Source organism: Chrysochloris asiatica, unplaced genomic scaffold (assembly GCF_000296735.1).
Source record: "Chrysochloris asiatica unplaced genomic scaffold, ChrAsi1.0 scaffold00010, whole genome shotgun sequence".
Taxonomy (NCBI): domain Eukaryota; kingdom Metazoa; phylum Chordata; class Mammalia; order Afrosoricida; family Chrysochloridae; genus Chrysochloris; species Chrysochloris asiatica.
Window position 1 is genome coordinate 876,946 of NW_006408528.1, and position 27,785 is coordinate 904,730.

General features: G+C 35.4%; 1 protein-coding gene across 6 annotated transcripts in view; it reads left to right on the forward strand.

The window, feature by feature from the left end:
- ETV1 (ets variant 1) overlaps nt 1-24,421 on the forward strand; it is a 110,796-nt gene extending 86,375 nt beyond the window's left edge. For 5 of the 6 annotated variants that reach the window (XM_006834240.1, XM_006834242.1, XM_006834243.1 and 2 more), the window contains 6 exons: nt 5,947-6,014; nt 7,582; nt 7,706-7,774; nt 11,854-12,023; nt 16,662-16,763; nt 22,420-22,641. In XM_006834240.1, the coding sequence (XP_006834303.1) occupies nt 5,947-6,014; nt 7,582; nt 7,706-7,774; nt 11,854-12,023; nt 16,662-16,763; nt 22,420-22,641 (632 nt within the window). Of the gene's footprint in view, nt 1-5,946; nt 6,015-7,581; nt 7,583-7,705; nt 7,775-11,853; nt 12,024-16,661; nt 16,764-22,419 lie in introns of all 6 variants that reach the window. The other variant, XM_006834241.1, reaches the window with a different exon arrangement.
- The last annotated feature ends 3,364 nt before the right edge of the window (nt 24,422-27,785 follow it).

A 27,785-nucleotide genomic window follows, 5' to 3' on the forward strand; every position in this document is an offset into this window, starting at 1 on the left:
ACTCAGGTGAAAGCAAAACCACATCAAAGAAGAACAATGAACTTATTCCTATTTTTTGAGATTTCTTATTACTCTTAGAGGCATGAGTGCTTAACTAAGTTGCCATATTGATTATATCATTCATGTAGCAATTTCACCATAAGCATCAAATGAAATATTTTTCTTCATATTCAGAGTTTACAGTATGGAATAATTCTAGGTTTACACATTAGTTATTTGCTAACAAAGTGATTTTAACAACTTTTGTAGCAATGTCTCAGGCAGCCACTGCAAATATTTTCCCTCTGCTTTGGCCCTGGTACATCCTAGAAACTTTAGGCAAAGCATGCCCTGAAGGGGAATTTTCATTGTATGCCACTGGGCAGCAACTATGCAAATGTAACACTGTCTAGCAGTCTTTTATGTGCAAACTCAGCATTATGTGTGGTCAAAACTTTGGTAAAGCTTCCCAAACCGGTATCATGTTTCAAAGACAGTTTTAAAATGCAAGTCAAAGCAGAGAAATTAATGTTTTTCAATAATTTGGTATCTTCCTTACGTATTTAATTTGAAAACTTTAGTAATGTTACAAAAGATAAAGGTTAATCAAAAAGGAAACGTTTACCTCTTTTTCATTTGTGCTTCCCCTACAATGACCAGTACGTTGAAATGACAACAGTGCTTTCTTGCTTTCAGTTTTTTGCAGCATATTAGATCAGCTTTCATCACTATGAACTCATCGGTGACAAATTATAGGCTGTGTCAGTTTTTGTAAGATGAATTGGCCCAGTACTAACACCATCCTATGGAGCTCCTTAAGCCACATGTTTCAAACTAAGTAAACATCTTTTGCCCTACATTAAATTCACCCAGTTCAATTTGATTGAATATCAAACTTTTAAAGCCAAATATCAATCAGCAATACTGTATTAAGCATCTCAATGAAAAAGAGATACACATATTTTGAAACTATAACAAAGAATCTATCTTAAACCATGTCATTAATTTATTATGAATTTACATCAGTATATTTTGAAAATTATAGATTAATAGATTTATGAAGAACAGTAAAGAGTAAGTACACAAGTAAATAACACACTAGTCATGCAAATGGATATGTGATTTAAAAACAGCAAAAATAACTTCTGGAATAACATAATTGGTCATCATTTTAAGTACTGTGGTATGCCTGCTTTTAAATATTTATTCACTTAAAATATTTTCTTAATAATTTGTACCAAAAATGGAATTCTTAGTGTGTGCAAGTATTGTGCAAAATGTTTCACATTTCTTAAATTCTCTGCCATTGAGTCAATTTCAGTTCTAATTCTACAGCGTTCCTACTATAGGATGAGTACGACTGCCTATAGGGTTTCCAAGGCTGTCCTCCTTATAGAAAGATATGCCAATCGTTCTCCTGCAGAGTAACTGGTGGACTTGAATAACCCAATTTCGTTAGAAGTCCAGTGCTTACCAACTCATCCTCTAGGGCTTGTTTTCACATGCTTTATCCTAATTGAAAGGAGCGTAGCGTAGTGCTTATGAGTTGGGTTGCTAACCTCAAAGCCGCAGATTGAAACTACCAGCCGTTCCATGGGAGAAAGATGAAACTTTCTGTTTCCATTAAGATTTACAGCCTTGGAAACTCTATTCTAGGTCTCTGTCGGAACCGACTTTAAGGCCTATCACTACCACTCTAACAAAATCCTCCCAACAGTCCTTCAAGGTTATTACTATGATTCCCATTTTAAAGATGAGGTTGAGAGAGCTGTTAAACAACTAACCTAGTATTGTCATATTGAGATCCAAAACCAGGTCCATTAGATGAAAAGGTGCATGTTTGTAACAGTTATGCTATACTAATGCATTGTAGCATACTATCATAATCCATGCTACCATAGTTGCTGTTAAGTGCCATGGAGTTGGTTGTGACTCGTATTGACCCTGTATAGAGTTTCTGACGCTTTAATCTACCAGAATGTAGAAAGCTTCATCTTTCTCCCGCAGAGCTACTGGCAGGCTTGAACCGTGGACCTTGTGATATGGCAGTATAAATATGCTCTCTTCTTAAGCATAGTTGAACTATAGCTATTATACATTTTATTCTAAGAAAAACAGAAATGAATACATATCCAGTGATCCCGTTCCTAGCTATTTGCCTTTGAAGTCTCTTTTAGTCAGTTTGAATCTTCGTTGAGCATTTAGCAAAAGTTAAAATACAATGCCAAACTTCATTGGTTGGATTTTTTATTAGATAAGGTAGAAATGAAAGCAGCAGGCAATTTAATTAGCAGTAATTTTTCTGGGCAAGTCATTACTTTGATGAACTTCAGAGCAATGTTTATGGCTCCTAATTAACCATGTTAGTCATTTGATTGAATAATCACTTTGGAAATGTTTCTACAATTTGATTAGAGTCTGACCCACTCTGATCATCATAAATTAACTGATATCACTTTAGAATAACATGACTTTAGTTACTTTATGGGAATAAACTCCCCTTAGCTATATTTTTTCAGACTTCTACACACTGTATAAAAAACACCAATCTTAAAAAATAGACTGAATTTAAACACTGCTAGCAAGTGTGTCTCAATTTCAAGAGCTAGATGTCAGTTTTATTTATTCTGGGGTGTAATAAAAAGTGTTAGGAATTGGCAAAAACACAATTATATTTTCATATGTCATTTTTCCAAATTACTATTAAGTGATTTTTTTTTTTTTTTTTGAAGTTTAGATTACATGTTGGGCCTTCAGAAATCTAATGGAAATTCTAGTTTTCATCTTAGTGTAAATCATAAATTTATTGTGAGCTTTCAATCATAATAGTTTGAACATTATAGATTAATATGTTGAATAATATTATGAAGCATAGCAATAACCAACAGATCAGTCACATCTTATCTTTGACATCAAATGCCTAATTTTCCAGGGGCTTGCTAATTTTTTATTATGTTAGAACACTTACATAAACTGTTCCTTCAACTTTGAGTAGTGGATTTCTCAGAAATGTTTGCATTTCTCCTCTCCCTCCTTCTCCCCCTTTTCAGCCTCTGGGGAGGAGAGACGTACATTTAGTCACACTTACATGTAATAGAGTTTAGTGTGTGTGTTTTCCTCTAACTGCCTCCAGAGCCAGCCAGCTGTTTTTACAGCCTCACTCCAGCTGCGTAGCAGTGAGTAAAAGTATTTTGTGGCAAGATGTCAACATTGGTACAAGAAAATGCTTGCCTCCAAGCAGTTGCTGACCTGATGGCAGAGTCATTAACACTACCACTTCCAAATCCAGCTGTTTTGAGAGACCGTATGTCTGGCAATAAATTAAAATAACAGTAAAAACTAGCTTGAAGTACCATTGATTGAAAAGTTCAGATTAAATGAATTGCTAGCTGTTGGGTTTCTCAAGACCAACTAGAATGCAGCCTACTATAATGTCAATATCAGGAACTAGGTTAACACGGCCTTTTGTAGAGTCAGAATTATATACATACAACACTTTATATAAAGAGGACATGGTGTAATAAAATGTTTGATAAGGGAGCTCCTTACAGTACTTACAAGTTGTAAGCTGTTGATTCTAACATGTTATTAAATGTTGAAATATGATTTTTTAAAAAATAAAGCCACATAATATGCAGTTTTCTTTGAAGGTTTCTCTTTGATAATTGTAAAAACTGAAAAAAAATTCAAGTGGCAAAGTAGGTTCAAAAGCCAAATGAGAGTTAAGGAAATTCTGCTCTCTAGCATATGTCTGCATTGTAAGTTCTGTTAAATGTTTCCTGTTTTGATTTATCTTTATCATCGTGCAAATAACAAAAAAAAAAATCTAGACTTTCAAAAGGGGAACACTCTAGACCAGTCAAGTACTTTATCTGTGTTGAATAAACAGTGTTGTCTATTATAGCAAGAAAGTATGTGTTGTTGTTGTTAAGTGCTATCAAGGTGGTTCTGACTCTTAGTGACCCTGTATAGTGTTTCCAAGGAATGGTTGGTGAGCTTGAACTGCCGACCTTGAGGTTCTAACAAGCTTGTAGTCCAGTGTATTAATCCACACCATCATACTAGAACTCCAGACCAATAAAGAATTTTATCTGTGTTGAATAAGCAGTGCTAATTGTCTATTATAGCAAGAAAGTATATAGATAGTTACTAATAGATGAGGATTTTTAGGTTCCAATTCATTTAAATTTCTTTTTTTTGCATGATAAAAGGTTGTGTCCCTGTTAAAAGTGGCAGAAAGGAAGGAATGCTTATATACTGCTCAAAAGCACATGTTCATATGCATTTCAAAAATTAATTTAACTATATGATGTTTAAAACATGTCAGTAATATATTCACTTGTAGAATTGCTTTGATTGTATATATGAGGGGGCTTCCAAAAGTTGATGGAAAAATGGAATGAAAAGATAATGGAATTTTTCCACAAACTTTTGAAGCCTTTCATATTTACAAATTGCTACAGAACCTATGTATGTTTTCTGCAGGGTCGGGTTTTTATGTGGGACCTGAAATTTATAAAATTTGGGAATCATCTTAAAAATAAGGTGAGCATGCAAATAAGAAATTAGATACAGGCCCCAGAAGGGATCCATGTAAGTGAAGGGCATTGAAGTTTAAGGTGCATTGGCTTCACCATGAACTCCCCTCTAGTAAGCTTCTATATTCAGAATCAAGGAATCTGGGACTGTACTAGACTTGGGAGAAGTCTGACCCAAATACTGTATTTCATAGAAACACAGGCAAAAAAATCGCTTTGTCCACAATGGCATAGTTTACTTAAGAGTAAGTCAAGTCTAGAATTGTCACCCTTTGTCTTTTAATCCAGTAAGTCTTTCCTTTTCCTCATGTCTTAGCTACTAAATCCATTATATAAATGTTGTTATTGTTAAGTTCCATTGAGTTGGTTCCAACACATAGTGACCCTGTATAGGGTTTCCAAGGAATGACTGGAGAGCTTGAACCGCCAACCTTGTGATTCAAACTGACCTTGCAGTCCAGTGCATTAACCCACAGCACAACACCAGGATTCTCATTAGATAAATTGTTGTTATTAAGTGCCTTTCAGTCAGTTCCGACTCATAGCAACCCTAAATCTCAAGTTTAACTATTAATCAAGTTTATTTTTTTAATAAATTAACTTGGTTACATGGCAAAGGTTTACTCTTAGGGAAATATAACTGTGTGAAATTGTTGGATTTCTGATTTATTACTTCATTAATTTTGCATATGATTCCTATGCATCACAAAGCAAACGCTTTTCATGATTTTATCTAGTTGGGAAGAGGGGTGGAAAGAAAAAGAAGTCAAAAAAAGGTTAGAACAATTTCAAGAGATTTAATTTTGTTTTTTCCCTTTTTATAATAATCTCTGTCTTATGTTCATGAAATAAATTATGAATGAAACTTTAGTTGATTTTTCTTTTAAGATGGATTGTCATTGTTGTTGTTGATAAGTGCCATCGAATTGGTTCCGACTCATGGCAACCCTGTATAAGGTTTCCAAGGAGAGAGAGACTGATGGGTTTGAACCACCGACCTTGCGGCCCAAACTGACCTTGCAGTTTAGCGCATTATCCTGCAGCACCACACCAGGACTCCTTTGCTAGATGTGAGCGATTGCCATATGAGATACAAAATTATTTTGCAATTGTCAATGAAGCATGATTATGAATCATGAAACTGTTGCCAGAACACCTACTAAGGTAGAGTTGCTTTTAGAGTTATCTTTTAGCAGAGTTCAGTTGGATTAAACTTCGAATTCATGTACCTTTTCAAGAGAATGGGTGTTCACCATGATATGCTGTTCTTTTTTCCATTTCTTGTGTGGGCCGTGCCTGAAATGTTCACTATGTGTTGACAGATTCCCCTTTTGGGGACCTGTGCTAGTTTCTGTTATGCTCCTATCAGTGATAACAGCACAGTTTCAGCTCCAGTTGCTTTGTTGACCAATGTTATTTCCTATTTCAGAAGTGCCTAGCTGCCACTCCATTTATATGAGGCAAGAAGGTTTTCTGGCTCATCCCAGCAGAACAGAAGTTAAGTTTTATATTATTAAAATTTCTTGTAAATATCTTTCATAATTATCACTATCTAATCTATGGGAAAATCATCATGTTTCACTAACCATTATTTTAAAACGTTATCTTTTTAAAGGAAAGTTGGATTTTTCATGTCATGATACCTTATATTTGGTTGTTAACATGAATCATACTAAAAAGTGGATTTCTGTGTTCTTTCTTGCTAATAACCACATCCTTTAAAACTAGAACTTATGCTTTATAGATTAGCACTTTTCTGCACTCTACTGAAATGCATTTTCTAGGGATATTCCATTTTATCCTACATAACTAAGCCACAGTTTTAAAGTATAAAAAAGAGTAAATATATAAGTGAACTCATATCATAAAGATCCTGGATTTTACATTTTTGGATAAGTAATTCTTAAGTAGGAGTTTTCATGTAAGAGGCCTAGAAAGGAGTGTTTATTGTGGATGTGTTTGTGGTAACCAAGGAGGGAAAGCTTTTTTCTAATGGAATTTGATATCTGTAAAGGAATGGATAAGAATTATTTCATCTGAGTTTAATCCTCATTAAAGTATTTCTGGAAAGACGTTCATGGTTTCTGAACTAAACACCACATCTTTTCAGTAACACGGACTTAGACCTAACCTACTAGATTAGGTCTAATATTTAGTATTTTGTGCAAATAATAGTAATGCAAATAAATCCCTGTGTTAAAAGAATAATATAATGAAATGAAGCAGTACTGGTGACACAGAGGTTGAGCACTGGGTTCGTAACTAAAAGGTTGGAGGTTTGAACCCGCCAGCCACTCTATGGGACAAAGATGTTTTTCAAAAGAATCGAGCCTTGAAATCCCAGTGGAGCAGTTCTACTCTGTCTGTAGTGTGTCTGTGAGTTAACTTTGACTCCTTGACAATGGGCTTAGTTTAGATAACGAGATGGTAAATACAATTACTTAATGAGACTGAAAGTCTTATACATTATTATTGTTAATATATGCCCATCATAGAGACCAATACATTTGAGAAACCAAACTGTGACTAAGCTATATATAATTGCTTTATGTTGATTAAAGATAATAGTAATTATCTTAAGGTCCAAAATCAAGAAAATGGGAGGAGGAGAAAATGATTGTCCAAAAATTAACAGTTTTTTAAAATTTCAATATGTTGGCTATTGATGATGAAAACTTGAAAATATTTGCTTAAGGTAAATAAATCTACAAAGAAGTAAAGGTGAAAAGCAAATCTGCTTTAGATCATCAGGGAAATAATGAAGACAAATATCCATAATTCACCTTGATTTCCATGTCTTCTCCTTGAAAACAGAAATTTGGAAGGAACTGAAAAAGGAGAGGCTATATATTGTGAATCCTAGGTGTACCAGTTCTCCCGTGAACTCTGCCTAAGTTAATAATAATATGAATAGTACTAATGTGTATCATTGTACGCTAGTCACCATTTTAAACTTGCAGTAGTTTCCCTCACAACAAATCCATGAGGTGTAGATGCTGTTATCATCATCTCCATTTTATAGATGAGGAAACCGAGACACTGAAAGGTTAAAAAGCATTTTCAGGGTCACCAAGATAAAAAACGGCAGAGCTATTTTTATCACAATTTTTGTGCTAAGGTTTCTATTTTAAATTGTTTGAGAGGTTCATTTTGATAATGAATAAATGTGTCCCATTTTCTCATTACAGGCTGTATGTTTGAAAAAGGCCCGAGGCAATTTTATGATGACACCTGTGTTGTCCCAGAGAAATTTGATGGTAGGTTTTGCATTGTGATTCAAGTTCTGAGTTTTCTAAAAGGGAATGGAGAGCTCACCTGTGCTGCTTCTGAAAACAGTTGACATTTCTACACACATCATTTCGTATGCACTCATTTCTAGTTAACCTTCACCTCTCAGGAATGCTTTTTTTCCTTTCCTCATTTGGAAGCTTTTTTTCTTTTGTCCTATACAGATGCGGTCATAGAGATATATATATCCAAAGAACATCTTTCTTGCTGAGGTTTCTGTAGAGTAAGAGCAGGCTTTCCATTGCCCTGATGAGCACATGCTGCTTGTTATTCGAGATTTATTGAAAACTGATCCTGTAATTAACAAAGCAGAGCAGAAAGCATGCGACAGTGGATGCACTGATGACTAATGCAGGCTCCTTGCTTTTATTGTTCATGAGAAGATGCATTATGGAACACAAGAACAACATAGCTAACCATTTAGTTACTGTTTTTTAGTCCCTCTTTGTTTTCCTCCATTCCTAGGAAGATGTACATTACTAATATGGCATTACTTTGTAATTGCTTAAAGTGGAGTTAAGGGGAAAGCATTGCCTCTTAATATTACTCACTGCTGCAATGAAAAGGTCTCAGATGTTAGAAAGGGATGTCAAGTTTGATAGAACTTTCTTTTCTTGACAAGGGTGGCAGAAGTCGGCTTCTATGAGGAAGCGGGGGTAAAAAGTGAAAAGCTAATTGATTTACTGGTTCTTCAGAGTGGTCTCCGTATTTCCTGTTTTGATTGTTTAACAGGAAACGAGCAGGGGCCCTCTGATTAGCTGATTGCACAAACTTTGGGGATCATGGCTGTAATGACTTGGGAGCGCTCAGAAGTTTTAATTGCCATTATTTAAGCAGCAAAGTACTTGCATGGATTGCTTTTTAATCCCTAATTAGTTTCTTGAAGACTAGTCTATGTTCCCAAGCGTTTTGTTATTCTTACACTTCTCAGAAGAGATGGTAAGTCTTTGGGAAGATCTGCTTCCTTAGCCTCCCTTTAAATTGCTAACTGTATTCAAGATCTCATAGTTTAAAATCCCACCAGGGGTCACTTTTTCTGGCTTTGTACTACAATAGATATTAGTTTTAAACTTTGAGTTTCAGAGGTGTGAATTGTGTTATTTAGCACCATTAACAGACAATCACAGTGATTAAAATACAGCTTTTTCTCTTGAGACAAAGAATGAATCTTCTACCACTTGGAAGGATTTTCATCAGTTTCCTTTATTCTTAGAAAGTTTGTATGTTAAATGTTGAAAATTAGAAAGTGTATGTAAGGAAGCAAAGTACTTCCTCAAGTATGTAAGATTTAATATAAAATTAGGATGAGCTATAACAGGCTGGTGTTACTTACTGCTAAGGAAATCTGCCTTGATTATTTATTCCTTTTGTTTTAATACCCTTCATTTTATACTAAGAAAATGTTTGTTTTTTAAAAAAATAGTATATGTTTTGTACTTTATAAGTACATTTATAAGAGAAGAAGAAAAAGTGATTGGCACTTTTCATTGTACATGGACAGTATGATCACATTTATTTGTATGTTTTTTTGATCAGTCACATTTATAGGCAGAACCAATCTAGAGATTATAAAAGTTGACAGTGTTTCATACTATCTGCATAATTGCTCAGCTACTCTGTTAAAAAACAGTAAATCTCAGAAGGAAAATCTGTGACAAATAAAACATTGAAATAATATGAAGAGACCAAAAACAACATGATGATTTTTTAGCAGTTATTGACTGGGTAATTTAATAGTTTTGTGTAGCTTTTAAAAAAGTTATTGCTTCCGTAACATATCAGCACAGAGGTATATTTCTCTGTACTGAACAAACAGTGTTTTTAAAGCATTTGATTTTAGTTTATGATTGACACTTGGTGTAAATAGATCGTCTTGAAAACAACTGCCTGAATTGTTTCCTAAGTTGAGAAGTTGATGCATCAGCAATGATATACTTGTAGAGTTCTACACATTCAATCCTTCATGAAACCAATTCTACCTATATTTGAGATAGTTGATGAGAAGTAAATAATCCATAAACATGGACCTGAATCTGTTTTGGTGTAATCAAGATAACTGACAAAATTCAAGCCAAAAGTATTACATATGAAGCAGTCCTGGTGTGGTTGTTGTTAAGTGCTGTCGAGTCAGTTCCAGTCCGCATATACGGTTTCCAAGGAGAAGCTGGTGAGCTTGAACCACTGACCTTGCAGTTCACACGACTTTGCAGTCTGACACATTAGCCCACAGTGCCACACCTAGTGTGGTACTGTAGGATAAATATTGAACTGCTGACCACAAGGTTGGCAGTTCAAACCCACCACCCGCTCTTTGGAAACTGTATACAGGTTTTGATATGAGTCAGAACTGACTTAGTGACACTTAGTAACAACAACATTTGCATGTTTTCATTTGCTGCCAGTTAAGCAATTGCTACGGAGTCTTGGTGTGGTGTTGTTGGATAAGTATTAGACCATAAGGTTGGTTTAAATCACAAGGTCAGCAATTCAAACCTACCAGTCGCTAGGAAACTCTATACAGGGTTGCTATGAATCAGAACCAACTTGGCAGATTTTAAAACAAGAAGAAAGTGATAGCACTGTTATGAAAGTGTAGCAGGATGGTTGTACTGATGTCCCTGTGCACAACAGAATGAAACACTGTCTCAACCTGCACCATCAGCACAATTGTTGTCACATCTGAGCCCATGTTGCAGACATTGTGTCTGTCCATCTCATTAGGGTATGCCTCTTTTCCGCTGAGCCTCTACTTTCCCAACATGGTGTCCTTTTCCAAAGACTTAACCTTCCTAATAACGTGACCAAAGTATGTGAGAAAAATCTCACCATCCTTGTCTCCTAGAAGCATTCACATTCTGGCTGAACTTCTTCCAAGACAAATTTGTTTATTCTTTTGGTGTCCATGGTAGATTCAATTTTCTTCTCCAACAACTACAACTCCAATGCATTGGTTCATTGTCCAGCTTTTGCATGCATAAGAGGCCATAGAAAATACCATGGTAATCTCCCTCTAAAAGGGTGATTTATTTTTATTTTTATTATTATTAAAATTAATTCCCACTCATGGCAGATCGCCTCATCTTTCTCCCGTGGAGCGGCTGGTAGTTTCGAACTGCTGACCTTCCGGTTTGCAGCCCGATTCGTAACCACTACGCTACCAGAGTTAGGTGAGATGATTTTTAAAGGAATCATTGAAAAAATTACAAAATTTTGTTAGTAAAGGACATTCGTGAGTTTATTCTGTAGTTCATGTGCTTCAGTTGACTTGTATATGTAACATAGTGGTTACAAATAGGGCTGGTAACCTCAAGGTCAACAGTTCAAAACTACCAGTCCTTCTACAGGAGAAGGATGAGGCTTTCAGCTCCCGTAAAGATTTACAGCTTCAGAAACCCTATACAGGGTTACTATGAGTCGGAACTGATTTCAAGGCACACAACCAACCAACCAACCACCGATGTTTTATACATGGTTAAGTGCTGTGGACTTTGTTCTGGCTCATAACAACTCTGATTAGAGTTTCTGTGGAGTAGCTGGTGAGTTTGAACTGCTAACCTTGTGGTTAGCAGTCCAGTCAGCACTTATCCTACAGCAGCAGCAAACCAGGAGTACAGTTGTTGTTAAGTGCCCTGGAGTCCATTCTGACTCATAACGACACTGGATAAGGTTTCTGAAGAGTGGCTTCTGAGTTTGAACCCAACCTACAGCGCGACACCTGTTGTTGTTATGTGCCGTGGAGTCGGTACCGATTCATAGCGACCCTGCACAGGATTTCCAAGGCTGAAAATCTTTACGGGAGCAGAAAGCCTCATCTTTCTCCCGCGGAACAGATGGTAGTTTCAAACTGCTAACCCTAAGGTTAGCAGCCCGACTCGTAACAACGAGGCTACCAGAGCTCCTTACAGTGCGACACCTGGACTTCCAATAAAACTCAGTAAAGTGGTCCTGGTTTAACCATTTTATTGGTTGAGTTAATGTAAATTTTATGTAAATGATATAGCTGACAATAGAAACATAGAAACTCTTTTTTTTTCTTTTCAAAATATAGGGGACATCAAACAAGAGCCAGGAATGTATCGGGAAGGACCCACGTACCAGCGACGGGGATCCCTTCAGCTTTGGCAGTTTTTAGTAGCTCTTCTGGATGACCCTTCAAATTCCCATTTCATTGCCTGGACTGGTCGAGGCATGGAATTTAAACTGATTGAACCTGAAGAGGTTAGTTCAATAAAATTTAATTAGGAAAATCAGATATGTTACAAGATATACTGATATTTAATTACAATGGTAAAAAAATACTTTTTTTTTAATGAACTTTAAAGAAGCTTGCTGAATTAATAAAATAAAATCACAAAACCTCAAAAATTTCTATATTTAAAACCACAAATTATTTAAGAGTTGTATGTTTGTTCCAGCTGAAACCTCTCCTACAAAATTTATGTGGGGGGAAAAAAATCATTAGCATAAGCCTTTATTTAAGCATATTTGGCTTCTGTTAAGATCATCTAAATTGGAGAGCTGAATGCTTTTAGAGACTGGCCAATGGGGGAAAGTCTACTGAAGTTCATCTAGTCTAAGAATGGAGGGATTGTTCTTATGATATAGCAGCCATTATTTGTATAACCTGGATTTTTATCAAAAGAGTTGAAGAAGAAATTTACAAACCAAACACATATGCAAGAGGATATGAGCGAGGAACAGTTGTGGATAGCAATGACACACAAAAACTGTAGTAGAACAATCTAAGCCCTAAAGTGTCACTTCAAAGACACAAGACTCATAGAAATATTGTTTCCCTTTGATTGCTACTGACATCTGTCCTAAGCCAGCTGGGCTTGACGTATCAAACAGCTTGGGTCAACCATCTTAGAATACCTTTTGAAAAGTAGGCATGAAGTCTATTTATAGTATTACTTGGTATAAATGAGATAATATCTAAATGAGAGGACTCCTGATAAGCAAAGATAATACAGACAAATTGAATACACACAGAAATGGAATAGCTCCATGAAGATTTTAAAATTTCAGTTACTGTTTCCAAGGCTAGCTTTAGGTTTAAGGTTACTGCTGTTACTCTAGCATAAACCATCAATAGCATTTTGAACTTCCAGAGAAAGTGATGGCCACATGTAATATTTAAAATATTAAAGATCATTTCTATGGAATTACTACAGTTGACTTCATTGTATATTGAAAGAGTGTGATTGGAACAGTGGGTTAAGGGTTGGACTGCTATCTACATGGTCAGTGGTTTAAATCCACCAACTGCAACATGGAAGAGAGAAGAGGCAGTTCTTTTAGTCTTGGAAACTTTACAAAACAGTTCTACTCTGTCCTATAGAACTGCACTAGTAATACTACAAGGTTAGCTTTGCCCATCAATAAACACACACACACACACACACACACACAGCACAATAGCAGAATTTGAAGGATCTGTTTCCTAGTGCTGGCTAAATGTTTGGGTATTTGAATTATGTAGTGTGTCTAAAGTTTAATTTAGCTGTCAAAGGAAATTAGTTTTTATGTAGATTTGCTTAAATGATATAAGTGAAATAACTGCAAAAAATGTGAAGCATTAACGAATATGACTAGAAACACTTAACATAAAAGTAGTTTGAAAGCCCTGTAATGTGATGGGAATGTGTGCTCTTCTCCTCATGAAAGATGTTAATAATCACTGCAAGAACTGACTCATGCTTTAACTGAGTACATTCAACAGGAATGCCTATCTGTTCAACATTTATTTTCCTCCACCTTTAATGAAAATAAACTGAGCAGAAAGAGATTAGAAAAATGATGCTGTATATTCATTCAGATAGAGGAATTAATGAATTATGTCAGTTGTTATTGATCCGCTCAGAAGAGCAAAAAATAGTTCTTTATATGCTGTTCATTTTTATGATGATAAAGCAAAATAAAGAGACTTGACCAGATGACCATTAAGTATCTTCTGAGGCTGAATTTCTGTGGTTTGTCAAAGCAGGAAAAAAAATTCAATTACATCTGTTCCATACAACAAACTAGCATTTAGACAAGTAATCTGTAGCAAACTCATAATATAAAAGAGGACAAGGTACTTCTAATTCAGTCTGTAGACTTTTTCCAAATAGTAACTAGCTCAATGGAAATTATGCAATAAGTGCTAACTGTCTTCTCCTAAGGCTTCTGCTCAAATTTAAACATTCCATTTCTGATCACTGCATTGCTCGCTGTTACTGTTGCTTCCAATTAGACAGATAATGACTACACTATTTTGTTTAAATTTCATTGTTGGAAAGATTTTGTGAATTTTCTTTAGTCCATATGGCCCACAGTCACCTTCTATGCTCTACTTCAGAATAGCTCTTTAGGTGTTCTGTGTCAGTACAGTTCATGAACGATGCCTCTGAAGCCATCCTTCTGTTGTAACTACGAAATGGTTACCTTTCTGGAACCACAGCTTGTAGTTTAGAATGCTGTCGATTGAGACCCCAGGCTTGCACTGTTTGTTGTCTCTGAGTGTCTGGATGAGTCTAGCAAAAAAATATCTGTAATCTCTCTCTCTCTCTCTCTCTCTCTTTTGGAGGACATTTAAAATAAGGAGACATTATTGTGGAATTCATCATAGGTCCAGAGAACAGTTATCACCATAGTAATACTTCTATAGGAGTCCATTTAAAAAAATAGTTTCTCTGGCTTGTTGAGCCAGAAAAGTTTCCAAGAAGTCTTCCAAGAGATTTTAAATGGTGATTTAGTGTTCACTGTTGCATGTTTAAAAATAAGTTGAATGATCCTTGACCTATTACATGTTCCCATTCATTTGCTAATAGGAATGAATGACACAGTGCCATTATCTTTCAATCTTCTTGTTAATAGCCTGTTTTCACTTGAAGGAGTATAATTAGGAAGTCACTGGAAATGTTACCATCTTTTCCACTCCTTGTTGAGAATTGTGTCTTGACTTTCAGTGATCAGCTGAGAGAACAGAGTGGACTTTCTTAGTTCATTGTAGTTTACCTTCCTTGGGAATTAGTGATCTCAGCTTGTTAATTTTAAGGTTCACTCTTGTCTGCATGTCATAGGCATATTATATTGGCACACTCCCCATCATCCAACTATTTGAAAAACACTGAAACAACTCTGAAAATAATTTTGTTTAAGAATGGTTATTAATATCCACAATGCCAAAATATTAATAGGCATCATAGGAACCAAACTCTGTTTATGGTATTAATAAAAAGATTTTCTTTAACTCCCCAGAGATTTCCATAATGTTGTTTTAAAGTTTCATGGTTGTGTTATCTTTTCTAGATACAGCCTGGTGAGCTTTAAAGTAGAAGCATGTAATAAATGAATAAGTATTTGGAAATTGATTTTTAATTTAAGGAGATTTTAATAAATGATTTCACAGCCTCTCCAGGTCCACATTCTGCTCAGCTGACATGTTTATTACAGATTCACTGGTGTCCAGGGTCAGATTTTTTCAAGTCATTTTTCTTCAAAATTGTTGTTTTCATGTGTTATTTCTACCTTCCTATTTCACTGTTCAGAACATTTACATTAAAATATGGTCTTTGCAAATTAGGATGGATGGACCTGCCAATTCTACTGTCTGCTGTTACGTCACACCTGGCTACTCTTAGAAAAGCATACTGATGCTTATCAATAAAGTATATTGGATCTCCATTCAGAGAATATAAATCAGTGAGAGAGAAAATAGCAAGAAATAGTATTTAAAAAACAAACAAATCTGGAAACAGAGTATTACTAGGAAAATAAGAGAGAAAGAATGATCTCTGAAAAAGCACTGTTCTTATGTTTGTGGCATCGCAACTTGGAATTTCATGAAAATGAATGAACGCACTTACCAACTTCTTGGGGTTGCCTAAATTTGCCTGGCAGCTGTAGTCTCTGCTTAGACTAATAAAAAGTGAAAATTAAGGAGAACATGACTTGGGGAGCAAAAGTAGCCTCCTTTATTTTGTATAAGCTGATGGTGGTGGTGTAGCAGAGATATGCACTGAGGTGTCTTACAGTAAATTTTAGGAATAAATGTTTTGAAATCAAGGAAATTTTCTTAAAGCTCTGTTGAAGCACTCTCTTTTCCAGATAAATTGCTGCTCCACAGGCACATAGTAAAAGCTCTGAGCTTTCTCAATAAACAATTAAGTAGATAGAGATTTTTGTTTGTAGACTCATATACATGGTGACCTTTTCCACTTCCTCCTTTTTTTTTAGTATCCAATTACCGTTCTCTAAATGAATGCCTAATTCCCCAGTTTAGTATTGGCTACATTTTTATTCTGATATTGCTTCAGGCAATAAAAATTATTTGCAGTTCAGTTTATTTATTTGTATACTGTTGCTGTTTCCTCTGCTGCCCACAATACACCCTTGTTCACTCTTCTATATCGTGTTGAGCAAGAGCTCTTTCTCCTTGGTTTTTCGTAACCTCAATAAAGCATCTTTACAACAGAATGGCTAAACTGCACTTGATGTATAGTTTTTATCCGAAAAAACAAGGACAGGAAAAACAGATAGTGTATCTCTCATTCAGAATGGAAAACTTGCCTCACTCGGGTGAATCACAGACTATTCATTCCCATTATAAACACATTCTCTTATTCCCATTAATTTTGTGTCCAAAACAATAGTGACAAAGAATCCTATTGTGATAATTCAGAGCGATTGCTGCAGGCCTGATTTAAAAAGCAAACCAGAGCACCGGAAATTCAGATCACGCCAGCTTTCGCTTTTTATATCTTTAATTTAGATACGTTTGGGACCTTTTGGAAGCAATTAATCAATTAATTGTGTGAAATATGTTGATAAACTAACACCTAACATTGCAATGTAATTCTGTTTTGCTGCCAGGTGGCCCGGCGATGGGGCATTCAGAAAAATAGGCCAGCTATGAACTATGATAAACTTAGCCGTTCACTCCGCTATTATTATGAGAAGGGAATCATGCAAAAGGTGAGCAGCTAATACAGCATTAAAATTCATTGAAATGTTTCACATTAATCTGCATGTCGTACTTTAAAAGTCGCATATCGATGCATTGCTGAAGCAAGGTTTTCCTCATTTTAGTAACTGCTTACCTCTTGGTTTTGATATTACAAGCCTTTCTATTTATAAATGCATGGACATGGTAGACAAATGTGTAATCATATTATATACAAAAGAATAGGGTTCTGAAGTACCTACTTTTCTGCATATGGTAAGAAAAAAGTTGTTTCAGTGCTAAAATTTCATGTGTATATCTCCAAAAGAAGTTATCATTCTATTACGTTCTCTACAGTTCTGTATTTTTGAAGCAGTTTGGAGATTCCAATAAAAAACAAATAATGTAATCTAATACCTAAGTTATTGTCTTTTTTCTTTTCTGATTTTTTTTTTTTTAATTTGTGTGTTGTTACGTCTATCAGCCTTGCATGTGCATTCAAATTTAATTTCCTTGAGTGGGAACCAGGTTTATGATTTGTCAGTTGTATACATTATAGTTTTATTACATGTCTTTGGTGGGTTTTGGTGAATATGGATATAGTTATGTATTACACTGTAGCATTAAAAAAAATATATTCCTATAGTTACCCACCCAAAATTAGACCTGTTGCCACATGAGGCTTAATAGAACAGAGTGGAACAGCATCCTCAAGCTAAAAGTGCCATTGAGTCGACTCCCACTCCTAGCGACCCTTTATAGAGCGGGTTTGAACTGCTGACCTTGTGGCTTGCAGTCCTCTGCTGATTCTACAGCACCGCACCAGGAGATAGCAGTGCTTTGCAGTTTGTCAGCTTGGAAGTTAGAACTTTCAAGATTCTTAAAGTTAAGAAAGGTTAGATTCTCAAAGGCTTCCTCTTTCCTGAATTACACTTTCAAAATGTTTAAATGTCTACTATCTGCTTCTCTTATCTTTTTTCATCTGGACCCTGATGTTATTTTAAATGTCCCCCTTTCACTCATTTCACCACACCCATTTGTAAACACGTCCTTTCAAATACATCCCACCCTTATAGCTCACTCCTTTTATTTTCATCAGTATTTTCCTGCTGAAATTCAGGGCAGTATCACTTGGGTTTTTACAATAGATCTTCAATAATTTCCTCGAGCAGGTTTGCATAGTAGTAAAAGATGGCATTATCATCATGATGGCTTCAACGCTAGCTTTTTACTTGATCACCCTTTTAAGCATGTTCTTCTATTACTAAATGGTGTTATTTCTTACCTCATAATGTTGTTGTGACTCATAATGTAAATGAAACAAGGTACTTGAGACACCGTTGCTTTGTACCTGGCACAATAAACGTCTTCAGTAAATGGTAGCTTTCAATGCATTTTATACACTAAAGCGAGAGTAAGCCCAGGCATATTTGGCTTGTGTGTCTTGATCAATTAAGTCTCTTATTAAACATTCTGCAATCTCTCCTCTCTGTTACCTAGGGAATGAAATTAAAACTCCATGCAAGCCTCTGCTTTCAAAACATAATGCAGTTTCAGAATGTTTATGAAAATAGAAAGTGTAAAGTTTTAATAGTAGAGGTGCAGGTTAAAGTTGTATTTACTGAAAGATAAAAATCATTCTAAGATCTCTAGGTACACTTCAGCTTTCAAACATGGTTAATTGACAGGGCATATCCATGTTATCATGCTCAGCTTTAAAGGTGTTTAAATGTAGTCAAGTATGTGCTTCCTGTAACTAGGATCATCCCTGCCATGTTCTTGTTGTCCTCTTATTTTCACACAATGATATGGCAAAATGCTGTTAACCATATAGTGGCATAGATGCTGAAATACAAACAGAAGTGCTACTGTTCAGTTTTTTCCCTGTTAGGTTGCAGCTGCCAATAGAAACTTTTCGTAATTGTTTATTAGCTGATATAAACCTAAACCACATTGGCATACACTTGATTACAACACATAGTGACCTTCTAGGACAGAACAAACTGCTCCACAGGGTTTCCAAGGCTTTCTTCATCTTTGTGGGAGTAGATTGCCATATCTTTGTACCACAAAGTTGCTGGTGGGCTATTTGATTTCTTATGAACTAATATGTTGTTAAGTGTCATTGAATTGGTTCTGACTCATAGTGACTCTGGGTTTGAATTAGCAACCTTATATTTAGCAGTCCAGTGCTTGTCCATCAGTGCTACGCCAGGACTCGTGAGCTAATATTTTGCATGCTTGACCATCAAATGAAAAGAAGCTCTGGTAGCATAGTGGTTACAAGTTGGGCTGCTAGCCTGAAGGTCAGCAATTCAAACTTGCTAGCCATTCTGCAGGAGAAAGAGGAGGCTTTCTGCTCCCATAAAGATTTACAGCCTCAGAAACCCCATACAGGGTCACTATGAATCAGAACCGATTCCACGGCACATACCCAACCAGCCAACTATAGTTATTTAGAGAAAAACTATGCAGTCCTTTAAAAAAACAAAAAGCAATGAAAAAACCTGTATTATGTAGAATTAAATATTTAAGCCTGAGGGAGAATGTATGCAAGCAGAAAAGTAAAAAATTGCTTCCAGGGTTCCAGCTCATACATGCACAGGTTTATTCCAAACCAAATGTGTTTTAAATATGTCTTTGTGATCAGTGAATGCCTGCAGACAGTCTTCTCAGTAACACACATGCTGTAGTCTTGTTAAAGTGCCTTCAAACAAAGATCCGCTAAACACAGTGACTTTTAAAGAAAGCTTTACAATCTTCTAAAGTTCACCTTGTTCTTGTTGTTAAGTGCCATTGAGTCGTTTCCGACCCATAGCGATCCTGTATATGATTTCCAAGGAATGAATGATAAGCTTGAACACTGACCTTGAGGTTCAAACCGACTTTGCAGTCCAGTGCAAGACAGAGAGGTCAGCTCAGAAGGTTCTCGTGACTGTTATTTGAATTTCCAAAGGAGTAATCTTGGTAGATTTTCTTGATGGTCATAGGATAATTACAGGAGCTCATTAGGAAGAAGCACATTTGAAAACTTCATTGGTGAGAAAAAGGCCTAGAAAGTTGTCCCAAACAATTTTTTTCCCCCATTACAATGCACCTGCTCATTTTTCAGGCATAGCTTGGCATTCCATCTACCGTATAGCCCTTATCTTGCCCCATGAGACTTCTTTTTGTTTAAAAATCAAGGAATATTTAAAAGGAGTACAATTTGAGTCCTTCAAGGATACCCAGACTGCCATTTTGATGTGGTATAACTTGAAGAGTTTAGAACTCCTCAGGGAAGTAATATGCCAATAGTTTAACAATAGTTGTTTCAGGATGAAATGATGATAGGTCATTATTTCTTGTTGCTTCATCCATAATGTTTAGTTTTATCGCACTATACCTGGTTTTCTTTGGAGTCCTGGTGTGGTGCTACGGGATGAAGCACAGGAATGCAAGGCTGGTTTGAATCACCAGCTTGGTCATTCAAACTCATGTGTTGCTCCTTGGAAACTCTATACAGGATTGTTATGAGTCGGAACTGACTCAATAGCATTTAACAACAACATATTTGTTTTACTTCTGAAAAAATTTTTACATTTTAAAAAGTAATTTAAATATTCAGCCTTCTAATCAATAGTTCAAATTCAATCCATCTATTTAATTCTGATTATTTAGCTGCCCTACAAAATTCCTGATTTTTTTTATCTCATTGTTATAATTTGAGTATACTTTATGTACAACATTTCCCATATTCTAATTGTGTTAGTAAGGAGCTCTGGTAGCGTAGTGGTTACGAATTGGGCTGTGAACCTTAAGGTCAGCAGTTTGAAACTACCAGCCACTCCGCAGGAGAAAGATAAGGCTTTCTGCTCCCATAAAGATTTACAGCCTTGGAAACCCTGTACAGGGTCACTATGGGTTGGAACCGACTTGACAGCACTTAACAACAACAACAATTGTATTATTAGTGAAATGGAGACTTCATTTCCTTTGGTTGATTAGCAATTATTGTTCTGAACCCCAGTAGCAGTTAACATAATCCTATACATAATCCTATAAATAGTAGAACTGTGTTCATAGTTCTAATAGTGGCCTTACAATTGATTTTTGAAAGAAAAACAGAAGGAAACAATGAGTAAAGAAATTGTATAATCTTGATATTGCATATTATGCATTTTAAATCCCCTCAGTGAAAAGTTCATGTATGGCAGCCTTTCTAATTATAACCAGTAGGTACAGGTCAAACAAAAAAAAGTTCATTAGCCTGAAGTAAATGCCTTTCTCTGTAACACCAAACAAAACAAAGCAGGCTGTAAAACTCAGAGGTATGAGTATCATTTTTTTGCTTTGAACAAAAGGGGAAAAAAACACCAGAATTTGTTATTTCAGCATTATTTCCAAAATTGCCTATTTTACTTATATGATCATTTCACCTTCATGAATTTAATATCCTTTGTATAAAGGATAAAAGTAAACAAACTGTTATGCTCCTTCGTTTGCTGCATTAGAAATTTCCCTCTAAGTCTCACAACAGTGTCGATGGTTTTTAAGCTTGGGTTTATATATATCATGAATGTGGTTCGCCCAAGACATCATAAATCAACTGCAATGCCTTTTCGATACACAGGAACACAGAGGTGTTGAGTAATCTTCACTGTTCTATAATGACCATCTCCATACACACACACAAAAGTGACTGTCAAAGTTAATCCTAAGAGTTGGATTGGTCCACTTATCTCCGTGTGTATCTGAAAACCCGAGCATTAGCTACTAACAGGATATGTCTATCTCACTCTGTGTTTTGAATCTTAGAGAATCATTACTCTTCACAATTTAAGTTTGGGTTTGTCATCTCCTACAAATTACACTACTTCTCCTTTACTTCAGGCAGTTGTCACATTTTATTTTCTCATTTTCTTTTGATGCATTGTATATTTTAAATTCCTTTCACTTTTTTACACCTCTTACTTCAATTTGACACTTTACACACATCCTTAACTTGTCTAATGCAGTTTGCCTTAATTTAAAAAAGAGATGTACCCTGGATATATAAGCTGTCCTCTTGATCCATCTTTCATTTAAATAAGGCTATGTATCTTTTTTTTTTTTTTTAATAACATATGCAGCACAAAACAAAACCCCCCATCTGTTCACCCTGTGAGTCACTGGTCTCTTCTGATTAGGAATAAACCACATTTTCCTTTTAGGATTATGAAGTTAATATTTCCTATAATTTCAAAATGTAGTATCAAGAGAGAGACACTAAAACCTTAAAGGTTTACTTTAATCTTTTACCTTAAAGAACAGAGAAAACATTTCAATGTGAGATACCTGCATTAAACCATCGATTAAAAAAACCCAAACAAACAGCAATGTGCACTGTTTGCCTTTATGCTAAAACCATGTGCTGAACTTTTTAGCTGTATCTTGAAAAAATGTGATTATGCTCACAGTCAATATAAAGGAATACTTCTTTGCACTGTTTTTTACATTGTCCTCTATTGAACAGTAGTTCATTTTACATGACTTTTTTTTCTTTTTTACCTTTACATATAAATATCTGTTAGTAATGTATTGCTTTTCTTGTTTCATATTTTACCCATCCCCTGTGGTGTATTAAACCATGTTTTTGTTTTCCTTCCCTGTTCTTCGCCATCTTGGGATGGTGAGGATGGTTTTTCTTCTCTTCCATGTTATCATCAGGTGGCTGGAGAGAGATATGTCTACAAATTTGTGTGTGATCCAGAAGCCCTTTTCTCCATGGCCTTTCCAGATAATCAGCGCCCTCTGCTGAAGACAGACATGGAACGTCACATCAACGAAGAGGACACAGTGCCTCTGTCCCACTTTGACGAGAGCATGGCCTACATGCCTGAAGGGGGCTGCTGCAATCCTCACCCCTACAGTGAAGGCTATGTGTATTAACACAAGTGACAGTCACAGAGGGCATCCTCTCGCTTTTCCTCTCTTTTGAGATGCAGAGAATCTCTGAATTCTCTTCAATCTTTGTTTTATTTTTGTTGTTGTTGTTGTTTGTATTTTATTTTTAAATAATAATACAAAAAAGGGGCTTTTCCTGTTGCATTATTCTATGGTCTGCCATGGACTGCGCACTTTATTTGAGGGTGGGTGGGAATAATCTAAACATTTATTCTGTGTAACAGGAAGATAATGGGTTAATGGGTGGGGGGGCTCGGGGATTACTTTTTACTTAGGCTTGGGATGGGGTTCTACAGGTTTTAATTATAATGATGCTATATCATGTCTGATTTCATAACAACGTAAGATAATGTTCATTTTCTCGGGGCTATCTATGGTACAGTTAATTCACATTATGTAAATACCACTTGGAAACTATTTACCGAGTGATATGCCTTGGGCAACCCCTGTTCCATTATTTCTGAGTCTCTGCAGGTGTGCAAAAGAAACATCTACTGTAAATGGCAGTTAGTTCACGTGTTAAAAATAACTTTTTGCACCTCTTGTAAAAAAAGTATTTAGAGATTGCATTTGCCATATTTTGTTTTGCTTTATATATGACTCATAGAGGAAAACCATAAAATGGTAATTCTCTGTTCATGAGGGGCACAATTTTGGACTCTGGCTCCAAACTGAGTCGCAGGCCAGTAGCATTACATGTATCTGTTGCCACCTTGCTGTTTAGATACTGTCTTTTAAATATTTTCAAGCCCATTTCAGTTGTATAATGACATGTCATGGTCCTTTGGGATCTCATTTAAATGCTAAATCTGGGATTACAATGAAGCAAAAAATATGTCTCCTTTCACTTCCTTTAGTACATAAATACATTATTTAATCAGTAAGAATTAACTGTACTAAATCACATATTATGCTGTTCTAGATGCAACAAGCACTCCTTAAGGAAAAAAAAAATCCAATACACTAAATAGGTACTATAGTAATTTTTAGACATGGTACCCATTGGTATGCATTTAGACCTTTTACTGCCGTGTTATGTTGATAACATATATAAATATTAGATAATGCTAATGCTTCTGCTGCTGTCTTTTCTGTAATATTCTCTTTCATGCTAAATTTACTATGACCATTTATAAGCAATGCAATTAACTACAGATAGCATTTCAGGACAAAATAGATGACTCGAACCATTTATTGCTTAAAAATAGCTTATGCCATGCTATGCTATAAGCAGCTTTTATGCACATTGACAAATGAAGAGTAAGCTTCAGCTTGCTAAGGGAAACTGGAAACTTTTGTAACTTTTGGTGAAATTGAAAATTATTTACAAATTGTCAAAGAATATGATGAAGTTGCTGTATGACATAGTGCTGGCACTGGTATGATCCTTCATTTGGTTTTAGACCCATGTAAATGTGATTGGATTGTTTGAAGAAAGATTGAAAGTTTCAAAGTTTTTGTTTTGTGTTTGCTTTTCATTTGGAGAAAATACTGAAAACAGGGCATGTGGTTCTATTCACTTTGAAAAACCATTAAGGAAATGATGTTGATCAATAACCTGCTAAAAGGTTCAAGGTAAAAGACATGAATTCTGTTCATTCCATGGGTATCCCACAGGAATAACTTTTTTTCAGATTCTATAAAAAAATGTTAAAAATACATAAATAAGTAAATACAAATAAATCTATGAGAGCATTTCATGAAAAGCCTAGGAAATATTGTTGAAAGATGACCCCTTCAGCTACACATTTTCTAGCACTACAAATTCTCAAAATAGAATAGTTATTGGGAAGCTATTCTATTCCATTCACATTTGATTTACCATGTGGTTACTGTTCTGTTGATCAGATGTCATCCGGCTCATTATGGGCTAATAACTATGCCTTAAGAATCAGAACTTTTGTTTTGTTTTTCACTATGTTCATGTGGCCATTACAGCACTTAAAAACAGATTTTAAAATACTCAGCTAATGTTAAATTTAAAAGAGAATGAGATGATCAGATAGGTTGAAGGAACAAAATTTAAATGGGTCATTTAAGTAAGAGCTAAATGAAAATTATATTGAGAAACTTTTTTCCTTTTTTTTTCATATTTTAGAAAAATGTTATAATTTTAACTCTAGACTGCCAGTAGGAAGCAATTGGGCCATGAAGTAATGAATCAAAGAAAGAAACAGAATTAATAATATAATATTTAAAAATAAATGATCTATTTTGCTGTTTAATGTAGTAACTCACTGAATAAGTAGTAATTGGCCAATATTAAGTATTTTCCCAATATAGTATAAATTCTTGAAAAATGTTTTTTAAATTTTGGTTTTGTTTTCTTTTTTAATATTCTGTTTTTATTCTGCATCTTTGGTTGTGATTTTATTTTCCATTAGATTAATAAATCTGGCAGCTGATTTCTGCAAAAATCCTTGTGTTTTGAATTTCTAATTAATTTGGCTAATCAAACATAGAACTCAGTTCATGCTATAATGTCTTCCTCCAACTTGGTGAAATAAACTAAAATATTTCCACTAGTAGTTGCTGCCTCATGGTGATGACATGCGAACACTCAACAATCTTATCCTAACGAAGACTGTTCCATTCCCAATGACTAATGGAAAATGATTCTGCTTCAGCTATGTGTGTAAAAAAAATAAAAATCCACAAAGTTCACAGTTCAGAGTAGTTTTCTGCATTAATAGATAAATGTTAGAAGTTATTTACTTAAAATTTTAAAACAGGTTGTATTACTTTCTCGTTGCTGCTATAAACAAATCACCACCAATTTAATGGCTTGAAATATGTTCTTAGCTAGTTTGGGAGGTCAGAAATCCAAAAGAGGTTTGTTGTTAAATGCCATCGAGTCAGTTGCGACTCATAACGACTCTGTATAGGGCTTCCAAGGAGTGGCTGATGAGCTTCAACAACCAACCTTGCAGTTCAAATTAATCTTGTGGTCCAGTGCATTATCCTGCAGTGCCATATTAACACTCCAAAAAGGTGAAAATTGATGTGTCAACAGTTTGGTTCCTTCTGCAGACTTCAGGGTAGAATTATGTTCTTGCCTCTTCTGCTTCTAGAGATTGCCAGCATTCCTTGGCTTCTGGCTGCATCCCTCCAATCCATGCTGTGGTGCTCACATTCCCTCATCTTCTGTAATCATATCTCCTTTGGCTTATTTCTTATAAGGACACATATGATTACATATACAGTGCCTGTGAGCAATCCAGGATAATATCATCACTTCAAAAGTCTTAACCATATTTGCAAATTACTTTTGCTCTAAAAAGTGCCAATCTCAAATCTCATATGTTCTAGGAATTAGGACATGAATATCTTGTGTGAGAGTGGGAGTGGAAAGGTGGCATTAGTCAGCCTATCACACAGAAGAAGACTGTGTACTAAAAATATTAACTGATTTACCTCTGGACAAAAAAAAATATAGATAGATAGATAGAAAGAGGGGGAAAGATTTATTTATTAGAAATCTGTGAAGGATTTTTTAAAATTTTATTACCATTCAGGTATTCTTCCATGTTTTCACAAAAATGGTACTGAAAGTAATGCTGTGTTAAGGCATGTCCATTCCACTAAAGCACCTGATATTCACATTAAGCTAGCTTCTACATATTTATTTTCCCCAGATAAACAGCATGTAATGATGGAAAAAATAAATATATGAGTAACAGCATATATAATTCCATTTTTTTTTAACCAGATTATAATTTTAATAATTTCTTTTGATACTAGTATGAGTTTTTGCTATGCGGCCTTAACTCTTTCAAATGATTGCTATGTATTCAATAAAAACAATACATAAAATATACCTATTACTCAAAATGAAAACTAAAATATGAGTTAAATTACCTTTATCTTATTATGGTGATTCAGAAATAATACTTTTGTTTCAGTATTTGGTAAATTCAAAGTTTTGTGTGTTTTTTTTTTAATTATCCACTTGGTGCATTTTAAAGCATTTTTAGAGCTTATAATGAGTAAACATAAGAGGAGTTGTTGTTAGGTGCCATTGAGTTGGTATGGACTTATAGAAACCTTATGCACAGCAGAACAAAACACTGCCCGATCCTGGGCCAACCTCACTACTGTTGCCATGCTTGAGACCATTGATGCTGCCACTTGGCCAATCCCATCTCATTGGAGGTCTTCCTCTTTTTCTCTGACCCTCCACCTTACCAAACATGATATACTTCTCCAGAGACTGGTCCCTCCTGACAATACATCTGAAGTATGAGAGACAAAGTTTTACCATCTTGGCCTCCAAGGAGCACCCTGGTTGCACTTCTTCCAACGTAGATCTGTTGGTTCTTTTGGCAGCCCATGGCACGTTCAATATTCTCCTCTAACACCATTAATTCAAAAGTATCAATTCTTCTATGGTCTATCTATCTTATTCACTGTCCAGCTTTCTCATGCATAAGAGGTTATTGAAAATACCATGGCTTGGGTCAGGCGTACCTTAGTCCTCAAGCTGACATCTTTGCTCTTCAACTCTTTAAATAAGAATTGTGTAGCTGATTTGCCTAATTCAATATGTCATTTGATTTTCTGATTGATGCTCCATGAGTGTTGATAGTTGGTCCAAGAAGAATGAAGTCCTTGACAACTTCAATCTTTTCTCCATTGATAAGAATGTTGTTTATTGGTCTATGGGTGAGGGTTTTTGTTTTCTTGACATTGAGATGTAATCCATACTGAAGGCTGTGTTCTTTGATCTTCATCAGTAAATGTTTTAAGTCCTCTTCACTTTCAGCAAGCAAGGTTGTATGATCTGCATATCGAAGGTTGTTAATGACTCTTCCTGCAATCCTGATGCCACGTTTTTCTTCATATAACCCAGCTTCTCAGATTATTTGATCATCATACAGGTTGAATAAGTATGGAGAAAGAATACAACCTTGTCGCACACCTTTCTTAATTTTAAACCATTCAGTGTTGCCATGTTCTGTTTGAACAACTGTCTCTTGGTCCATATAGATTCCTCATGAGCAAAATTAATTGTTCTGGAATACTCATACTTCTCAATATTGTCCACAGCTTGTCATGCATGATCCATACAATCAAAGACCTTTGCATAGTCAATAAAGCACAGGTAAACATCTTTCTGATATTCTCTGCTT